This window comes from Cyprinus carpio, chromosome A4, assembly GCF_018340385.1.
Source record: "Cyprinus carpio isolate SPL01 chromosome A4, ASM1834038v1, whole genome shotgun sequence".
NCBI lineage: Eukaryota > Metazoa > Chordata > Actinopteri > Cypriniformes > Cyprinidae > Cyprinus > Cyprinus carpio.
The window spans coordinates 11913468-11924009 of record NC_056575.1 but is presented as its reverse complement, the minus strand read 5'-3'; the positions used below and the strand labels follow the sequence as shown (position 1 = coordinate 11924009).

General features: G+C 37.7%; 1 protein-coding gene across 1 annotated transcript; it reads right to left on the bottom strand.

The window, feature by feature from the left end:
- Positions 1-48: 48 nt before the first annotated feature.
- On the bottom strand, positions 49-10542 carry LOC109090418 (plexin-C1-like). Its single transcript, XM_042741086.1, is given in 16 exon segments — positions 49-171; positions 332-493; positions 596-766; positions 2149-2257; positions 2679-2858; positions 2939-3072; positions 3314-3343; positions 3528-3621; positions 3722-3830; positions 3935-4094; positions 4192-4300; positions 4477-4513; positions 4516-4576; positions 5387-5521; positions 9334-9459; positions 9619-10542. Coding segments are annotated over 16 exon segments (2613 nt in total). The 5' UTR covers positions 10528-10542; the 3' UTR covers positions 49-84.

The following is a 10542-nucleotide window of genomic DNA, read 5'->3' as shown; positions in this document are numbered from 1 at the left end:
ATAAAAAAAAAATGAAATAAAAAAAATCTAGTTTTTCAACTTTTTTTATTTTTCCTCTGGAAGATGCTGAGAATCATTTTTCCTTCATACATGGCCAGGTGTATTCTGTGGACTGAGGCAGAAAAGATTCTTTGTACTACTCATCCCGAGAACATAATTCCCAACTGTGACCTGAAATGACAATGAAAGAAGATTCGTTTCATCTTAATGTAAATCTTAATCAAAGTTAAGTTAGATTTTTTAACTTTACAAAGCAGTGTTATCAGGTCAAATGAAATTTAAAAATCCATGGAATTACCAAACAATTGAAAATACAAAAAAACATACTTACAGTGAGTGAGTCCACTGCTGGGACGGCTCCTGATTCTCCTTTAATCTTACAGATGACGGCATTGGACTCAATCTTCTCCAAAACACACAGATAATGCTGATCTCTCTGTAGACCCATCACAGTCACCTCATTCATATTCAAATTCAACATATCTGCGCTTTTCTGAGAAACAAGAGTCCCAAAAGAGTAATTAGTCCCATTAATGCACAGTTGCCAGCTCAAATTCTAGGCGACAGATCTTGCTCTTCTGAAGAAGTTTTTTACCTGAATGTTCACCTGTAGATCATTGGCCAACTGTAAGGTGGTGAATTCAGTGAATTCTGGATCAGGCTTGTAGAGGAAATTATCCACACAGTCCACAGTGGAGTTCTGAACATTTAACAGCAAACTAAACAGACCACGGCCGTCATAAGGATGGGAGTGAAACCACACATCCTGAGAAAGAGAGACACTGAAATTATGTCTCTAATGCGTCCCAATGTGCCTCCGTATACTACGGCTTTAAATTATGCACTCTTGGTTAAGAAAAAGTTCACACTTTTGAGTGTGTAGTAGAAGTGTAGGCATGCTTTTTGGGACATATGATCATGTCAAACAATTGCCTCTTTAATGGTCCGCTCTGTTGCTTTGTTAAATGCACCCTGTTATTGTAAACTGGCCTGTCAATCATCTTGTCACAGTTAACATCCTCCACATTTCATTTAACTTCCTACTGTACTGGAGAGAAAAGAAGTAGCTCGTTGATCTGCCAGCTGTGAGTCTTTATGCAGAGAGCTCATATTTTTTGCATAATGATGCATTTAAAAGATAATGGCCGAATGGATGTTTATAAAAGTTCACATTGTTTGTACTGTTGTAGCATTCACCTTTCAGCACACCCATTACTCCGCCCTGCAGCTACCCCTGTCTCAACCAATTAGAAAGACCTTCATCCATGCCCTAATCTTTTCTTCATGGTCACTGCAAAACGCAACCTGCAGTTATCCCTACGTGAATGGAACAGCACTGTACTTGATAACGTCACTCAGCTTGCCTTGGCTACTCCGGTTACTTCAGTGTTTTTATAGCCACCAAAAAGAGTTCAGGAAACACGTACATACTTTACCTTCACTGTATCTATACTTATGATAAAATGAAATATAAAATAATACCTAATCACTGATAACAGGCATGTTCGAATGGCAAACCACGGTCCAGGTCTGACTTTGGCTTGGCTCCAAACAGGCCACGAGACATAATGGCAACGGCAGCACCATTTTAACATTTCTAAATAAAATGAGCAGTGCTTCAAAACAATGGAGTGGTACACACCACAAGCGCTCAGGGTCATTATTGTAATGATCTTTTGGTTTTATAACCCCTTATATATATATTATTTTTTTTTTCATCTAGAGCCAAACGGGCTTCATTCAAGCCCTTCCCATCTGCGTTGTTTCTTAACCACCCCACACTCCTAAACCAATGCACTTAAACACACACACAGATTGAAAAAAGTCCTCTGCATTATTTCTCCTCCTCTCTAACTTTTTACATATAATAATATAGTTTCAAGCCTGAAAAAAATCCTCCTCATAGCAAAACTAGCTTTTGTTGAAACCAAGCTGCCAGCAGGACTCATTTTCTCTTTCTCTTCATTGTGATGCCACACTGTGGTTGATATTTGCATCATTTACTAACATACAGTAAGTGTACCTCAAGGGACATATTAAAATAGCCTCATGCACTACATGTGTGAATATGGGCTTTTTGAAGACTCACTTTTGTTATAAACAGCTGACATCTGTGTCAGATACAGCAGGAGTAATAACACATCTTACCCCTGAGCTTGTGTTGTATTGTGTTTTCAGCACTTTATTAGAGGGAAGTACAGTAACTGACTCCACTAATTCCATATTGCTCCCCTGAACATGAATCTTCCTTCCACCACTAAATGAAGAGATTGAAAACAATTTCAGCCAGTGATACATGATATGAAGCTATAATAAAGCACAGAATTAAAGCTTTAATTCTAACCACTCATTTTTGTGCATGTGAGTTTCACATACACAAACACACAGACACAGAACATAATATTTCCACAATCAATAAAAGTGAAACCTGCCATAAATATTAAGAATTGCCTGGTTGTCAGAAAACAATTTGCTCTTGCTAAACTTTGAGCAAGATTAGTCTAAGGTTAGCCCAACCATCTGTTTTTCATCTCTTCTAATTTTATCTCTGCAGATCTATACTTTGCACTCTAATTTGTCCATATAAACAACATTCTTGCCAATTTCATGACTAAAATGGTTTGTGTGACATGAGATTCATTACCATGAGCATGAAAGTTGGTCTGAAACGGTCTGACCTGCTCCAGCTGACTGTGGGCTGTATTCCAGTGCAGCTGGGCTGAGAACTGTAAGTGATGATGCTGTTACCATGACAACAGTCGTCAGGAGTAACAACACACACTTTCACCGTTCCTTTAGTTCCACTGGGAGGAATGTAGAACCTTAAAGTGTCACTGGAGCGATCAAACACTGGAGATCTGAAGGTAAAGATATAAAGTATGATTTATCTGAATCTACACACATTCATATATACAACTGAACAATCACAGAGTCTCACTCTTTAGGAATGCAGTCCAGATCCCCTTGAATACGGATTTTAGTAACAGATTCCAGGTTCCTTCCTCTTAGTAAAACATTGTTTCTGCCATGGAAAGAAACCTTATTCGGCTCCAGAGACAGAATCTCCGGCTTCTACAAAACACACACACATTTCAACTCCATATGACCACAGTATTTTTAATGAACAATAGAAGTTAAAGGGAACTTAATAATAATAACATGTAAATATAAATATACATTAATAAAATATTAATTACTAATGAATAATATATTATACATAATTTAAAACGTATGGTGATTGTGACACCTCTGCTGCTGATATATGAGAAAACAACTGTTGTTTTAAATGAAGTTTATATGTAAATTTTCCTACCACCTCATAGAGCAGATCTTTACATGCATCCTAAAAAAAATTGGAAAGAGAGAGAACTCTGAGTGATACATTTACTTCCTGTATTCACTTTGGCCAATGCAATGCTATTTCAGCTATCAACAATGCATTAATATAATTTTAACACTTTATGAAAGTTATGCAGTTTACCAATGCACATATAATGAAGCACTGAATTGGTTACACATTGTGTCACCTGTATGTGTAACTGCGGCCCACGTCCATGTGTCCAATCACAACGCTTGGAGGAAGAGGACCAGTGACACCCAGAAGAGACACACTGCACACACCTGCATAAATGCACATATGATGTGTTAATATAAAAGATAAACTGTGTTATCATTTCTGCAAGAGACTATTTTTTCTCACTGCTTTTTAATTTTCTCTCACTTTGTGTAAGAATTTGGTGAATTATCTTTGATACCAGAGCAGTTCCTCAGCGTCAGCATCTCTGTGATCTTCTGATCCTCAATAGTAACTGTAGCAGAGACTTTTAAACCTGAACAGGTTACCAACACGTTTCTGATTATGAACAATCATACTCTGACTACATAAATTCATTGTATAATAGCACATATATGACTTCTTTAAAGGAGAACCAACCTCCAGTGTATAGAATCTGATCAGGAAGACTACAGGAGCAGTTTGGGAGAACTGCAGGTGGATCAGACCCGTCACACAAGTTTACACTTCCTTTAGTGAAGGTACATGAGAAGGCAGGATTTCCTGTGCTCTTCAGACTCAATGAAAGATGTAGAGTAACCTGTGTTGGAGAGGCAATGGCTGGTAAAGAGTAGAGTAGTAGTAAACATTTTCTAAATGATAATTATGAAAATACTTGATATTGATGTCTACAGTACCTTTCTAAAAGAATTCTCTGCTATCTGAAAAGAAAACAGCTGTGTCTGAAGAGAGTTTTTTGGGATGGACACCCATGAAGTATCTGAACATTCATCTTGAGTAGAACATCTAGATAAAAACAGGACCAGTCAGTATATCATCAGAAGTTTGCACACTGCTCATAATATACTGCAGATGATATAAGTTAACATGCTGTTCTATAGTTAGGCATATTTAGTGCAGATGCAGCCTAGAGCAGATCTCATGTGTGAAAAATGAATCACACATAATAAAGGCAGGCTGACCTCTGTATGTTCACGCACCAGCAACAGAGAGGATCAGAGCAGCTCTGCAGTCTTTCAGAGTGATGTATTTAGCACACGAAACCACAGACACTCTTCTAACCTAAAGTTCATAAGAAACATGAGCAGAAAGAGACACATCTATTTTAGAGTCATTCTTTGAAGCCAGTTTTTCCTTTTTGTTAAGAGGTTTTTATTATTAATTTTAGCAAATATTTTAAGAATTCTTCACAAAAATATATATTCTATCTTCTATCTGAGCTATTCTATTCTACATTCCATTGTTTGGGAAAGTAATAAAAAAATCACTCAAATAATGAATAATAAATTTATTACAGTATTTATTAATCTTTGTTAATGTTAGTTAATGAAAATACAGTCGTTCATTGTTAGTTCATGATAATACACAGTGCATTAACTAATGCTAATGATGACAATAATGATTTTTAGCAATTTTTTTAATTTTTTTGTTGGTTTTGTAATTGTTTAAGTTTAATAAGTTTTGTTGATGTTTTGTTCATTCTTTTTTTTTTTTGTTTATTTTAATTTATGGTAAAGTGTTACCAAGATATGTAATGAAACTGAACTGACAAACATGTCACGGTAAGGAGACCTGATATCAGAGCTATAACATGCAATAGACATTTAGTGTCATTTAACTGAGTGTCATTTAGGTTTAAATTACTTTTTTATTACTCTTTCAAGCTCTTTATAACATTTTTTAATGGTTTTTTGGTTTGCAGCCAGAACGACAAAACAAGGTTTACATTTTTAGACAGCGTAAGTTCAGAGGCTGTGTTTGAGTTTGTTGTTGTTTTTTATGTTTCTGATTTTAGGTTTTATTAAAAGTGTGATGGACATGTCCCCTACATCCCCAGCGTATTCTACACCCAATGGCTAATTTAATCCTCACCTGTTTCTTCAGAGCAGTGTAGATATATTTGAAATTTACTGGATCAAGGTGCATTCTGGGAAACACTGCTCGCTCATCATCAGATTTGAAAAGCACTGTTGGACAGCCTGGTGTGAATTTCTCATCCAAAACAAGCTAGAAAAACAAATAAAACAGAAAAACAAATTATGAATTATGTCTGCAGTAGTTCAAATGCAGAATTAAATACTGAACAGATTAGAGGTTCCGTGTATCTTTTGGTCAGTTGATTTTCTACTTAAAAAGAATTAAAGAGAAATGAGGAACGTTTTTTTTCTTTTATTTTTTCGTTTTACTTAAAAAATGAGATTATGATTTAATATTTGTTTTGAATGTGTGGGCGGCGCTGAAACACCCCTATCATCCTCGTTTATTTAAATGGGGAGTCATCTCATTTATCACCAGTAAAATATGGAGTGCCACAAGGATCTGTCCTAGGTCCCTCTATTTTCTATGTTGCCCCTTTTTCATTAGAAAATACATTGTTTCCCCCTTGGTAATATCTCATTAGAAGCTAACAGAGTGTGTTAGTTTCCACTGTTATGCTGATAATACTCAACTATATATCGCAATGAGACCAGATGAAACTTCTGTCAAAAATTATCTAGACAAGCTGAAAACAGAGTGTGTTACAAAAAAAAATTCTTCCATCTTAGAAACATTGCCAAGTAAAAGATTGGATGACCAATAATCATTTCTAGACTGGACTATTGAGAATTCATCCTCAATAACAAGCTACAGAGTCCATTACTTAGAGTCCTTGGTCAAGAAAAAACATTACACAATAGAATCTCGTAGATTACAAGTTTGCAATTACTTACGGAAGGCCCTTACTGTTTACTCCTCCTACCTACTGTCAAAAATCTGGGTGTCCCTATTAGACAGTACGCTGGACTTTTGAAAATCATATTTCCCAAAGTTCCACAAAAACAGCATTCTTCGCATTTTAGAAACACATTTGCCAAGCCTACGAAACGGGATGACACACTTACCTGTTTCTGATGCAGAAACAGCTATTTCAAGCGTTCATGACCTCATAGACTGGACTATTGTAATCAAACTGCTAGGTGGTGATTCTCTAGCATGGGTTCTAATTAATTTACTTGGCTGGAAAACAGCAGTAATCTAATTATGTCTCTATTTGTTGCAGCCTGAGAAGGATGATGCCAACCTCAGAGGAGTCAGATGATACCAGGCATCAAGAACATTTTGTATAGTTTGATCATAATTGCTGTAATAGTTTAACAGTCTGTCTGCACTATTGCTACATTTCTGCCGTATGCACATAAGTTCCGTGACCACACCTAACCCCAAAATAACCCTTACAGAAATCATGCTTATGATTTATTGAGCCCCTACATTTTACGTGCACATTTCTCTGGGATCGCCATGTACATGATTGCATATCAAGTATAACGCAATTCTACCACTGAGCTACACAAACGCAAATCACAGTGCAAATAAAAGAGTACAAAACATTAAATGAAAACGACCTTTTGCCGATAGGGGCGCAATTGTAGTATACGCTCTGATGGGTCGTATTTCAGGGATTTGGACAAACGACCTATACGAGCGTATTAGTTGGAGGACAGGTTGGAATTGAATCCCTTCTGTACTGCACCGATATGCGGCAACCGCGATTTGTAGTATACGCTCTGATGGAGTTTTAATGATTCGTATGGATGATGACGGTATGAATAGAGTGATTGGTTTGAGATGGTTAAAGATAATGAGTTTAGATGGTTTTGATGAACATAAAATTATTTTTTTTCAGTTTAAAACTTTCTTTTAAAACACAGTCTTTGGCCAAAAGTTTTGAGAATTCATAAAATTAATGCATGCTCTTAAGTTTTTTAATAGCAATTTGCAGAATGTTATATGATCAGATGAATTGCATAGTCCTCTTTGCCATGAAAAAATTAACTTAATCCCAAAAAAACCTTTCCACTGCTTTCATTGCTGTCATTAAAGGACCTGCTGAGATCATTTCAGTAATCATCTTGTTAACTCGGTTGAGAATGTTTGACGAGCACAAGGCTGGGGATCATTATGTCAGGCTAGAATGGCAGCTGACATGTTAAAAGGAGGGTGATGCTCTGAAATCATTGTTTTCCATTGTTTCATGGTGACCTGCAAAGAAACGCGTGCAGCCATCATTGCGTTGCATAAAAAGGGCTTCACAGGCAAGGATATTGTGGCTACAAGCTACACCAATCGACAATTTATAGGTTCATCAAGAACTTCAAGGAAAGAGGTTCAATATTCTAAAGAAGGCTTCAGGGCATCCAAGAAAGTCCAGCAAGCGCCAGGATCGTCTCCTAAAGAGGATTCAGCTGTGGGATCGGAGTGCCACCGGTGGAGAGCTTGCTCAGGAATGGCAGCAGGCAGGTGTGAGCGCATCTGCATGCTCAGTGAGGCGAAGACTTTTGGAAGATGGCCTGGTGTCAAGAAGGGCAGCAAAGAAGCCACTTCTCTCCAAAAAAAAACATCAGGGACAGATTGATCGTCTGCAGAAAGTATAGTGAATGGACTGCTGAGGACTGGGGGCAAAGTCATATTCTCCGATGAAGCCCCTTTCCGATTGTTTGTGGCATCTGGAAAAAGGCTTGTCTGGAGAAGAAAAGGTGAGCGCTACCATCAGTCCTGTGTCATGCCAACAGTAAAGCAGCCTGACACCATTCATGTGTGGGGTTGCTTCTCATCCAAGGGAGTGGGCTCACTCACAATTCTGCCCAAAAACAGCCATGAATAAAGAATGGTACCAAAACACCCTCCAACAGCAACTTCTTCCAACAACCCAACAACAGTTTGGTGAAGAACAATGCATTTTCCAGCACGATAAGCACCGTGCCATAAGGCAAAAGTGATAACTAAGTGGCTCGGGGACCAGAATGTTGAAATTTTGGGTCCATGGCCTGGAAACTCCCCAGATCTTAATCCCATTGAGAACTTGTGGTCAATCCTCAAGAGGGCAGGTGGACAAACAAAAACCCACTAATTCTGACAAACTCCAAGAAGTTATTATGAAAGAATGGGTTGCTATCAGTCAGGATTTGGCCCAGAAGTTGATTGAGAGCATGCCCAGTCGAATTGCAGAGGTCCTGAAAAAGAAGGGCCAACACTGCAAATACTGACTCTTTGCATGAATGTCAGTAATTGTCGATAAAAGCCTTTGAAACGTATGAAGTGCTTGTAATTATATTTCAGTACATCACAGAAACAACTGAAACAAAGATCTAAAAGCAGTTTAGCAGCAAACTTTTTGAAAACTAATATTTATGTAATTCTCAAAACTTTTGGCCACGACTGTAGACATGTCGAGCTTTCTAGACATGGTTCTATGTCTGTGATGCATGAGCCTAGTTCATTTCTGACGCATTTCAGAAAGAAGTTCAGGGAGACAGACCGAGATGGCAGAAAGCACACCCTGTTATGTTTCTTTATTTTACAACAGTGTTTTGTAACGTTTTTGTTACTGAGGGTGTCTTACGACAAAACGGACGGAGCTGAAGCTCTTTCTCTGCTAGCAAAGAATCCGCAGGATTAATAAACTCAGCTCACCTGCCGCTACTCTGCTGTTGAAAATGAACTGAGCTTGCGGTTGGCACATATCGGTACAGTACAGAAGGGATGACATTCAAAACAAATATTAAAGCATAATCTCATTTTTACCCATAAACAAAAATACAAAAAAAAAAACAGCTTCATTTTCATTTTCCATTTCTTAAACAAAAAAAAAAAAAACTGAGCTCGCGGTTGCCACATATCGGTACAGTACAGAAGGGATGACATTCAAATCAAATGACCAAAAGATACACGGACCTTAGAGTTATATTTGTAAATGGAAATGTTGTGCAGGTATTTAGAATTAAAAACTCATTGAGACTAGTGAAAATAAAGGCACATGTGTGAGGTGAGGTGAAGCAGACCTTTATGAGTTGGCCATCACTGGTTCCTATGAACAACACAATCCAGGATCCACTTCTAACTGCTGCCACTGCTGACATTGAGCTGTACTTGAACACCACAGAGAGCGGCTGAAGTTCAGTATCACTCTGAAACACAGACAACAAAATTAAACTTTATATGACTTTAATAAATATTACAATTACGTTTCATCATGCAATATATTTTATTACAAATGTAATCCATATTTCAATAAGACAAAATGCTGTTCTTATTTTTTAAAAGCTTATATGAAAATAATATCCAACCTCAGAACCACATGGCCTTTCACCATTATAGCAGAAGCCCTTCACTCGTCCTTTAACATTAATGATATCATACAGAGCCAGCGCGCTGTTCTCCGGATCCTGCTGATTCTGAGCACTGAACACACCTGCCCAAATAACTCCGTTCACTGAGGGAATAACGGTGCAGGCTACCAGAACTGGACGAGCTTTATCACTGCAGCATTGTATCATTGCAGCCTGTAGGGATCTGATGATGTCTATCTTTTTTTCTTTAGAGCTGTCCATCCACAGGACGAGCACTTTCCTCTCGGAGTCAGTCTTTGTGTTGAGAAATAAGTATGATTCTGAGGGTGAAACTCTCTGGAATCCATCAACAAACTCCACATCTCTAACAGTGCTCTGAATGCTGGCATCTGATCCTTCTGCTATTCTTGAGAAAATCTCACCATATTGAGACTGTAAAGTATTCCACAAGATAACAACAGAATACCTTGTGTCTTGAGGTTTTGCATTGTCATCTTTTTTCCCAACCAGAAGGTACCTACTGCTACTTGTACCAGTTATGAAGGCAACAGATTTCTCATCCTGTCGCGGTCCTATCAGTATATTACTTTCATAGTAAATACTGTTTTTAATGTCATTTATATCAAGAACCTCACAATATCCATTGTTTAAAGTCCCACACGTTATCAAGGTGCTGTTGGCGTCAAAAGGCACCAGGATGTTAAGTCTGTTGTGTTCAGTGGCATTAGTGATGTCTTTCCTCTTCTCTTCATAAAGATCGTGACTCATCTGATGTAGTCGATGATCAGTCAGCAATAACTTACTGTTACCAACTACAAAGTCCTTGATATCTCCATCGAAGTCTTGCACATAACCGCAAATGCAATATTTCAAAAGTACAAGTATTCAAAGTAAGTATCTTCTCATCTTGCATATCTGATG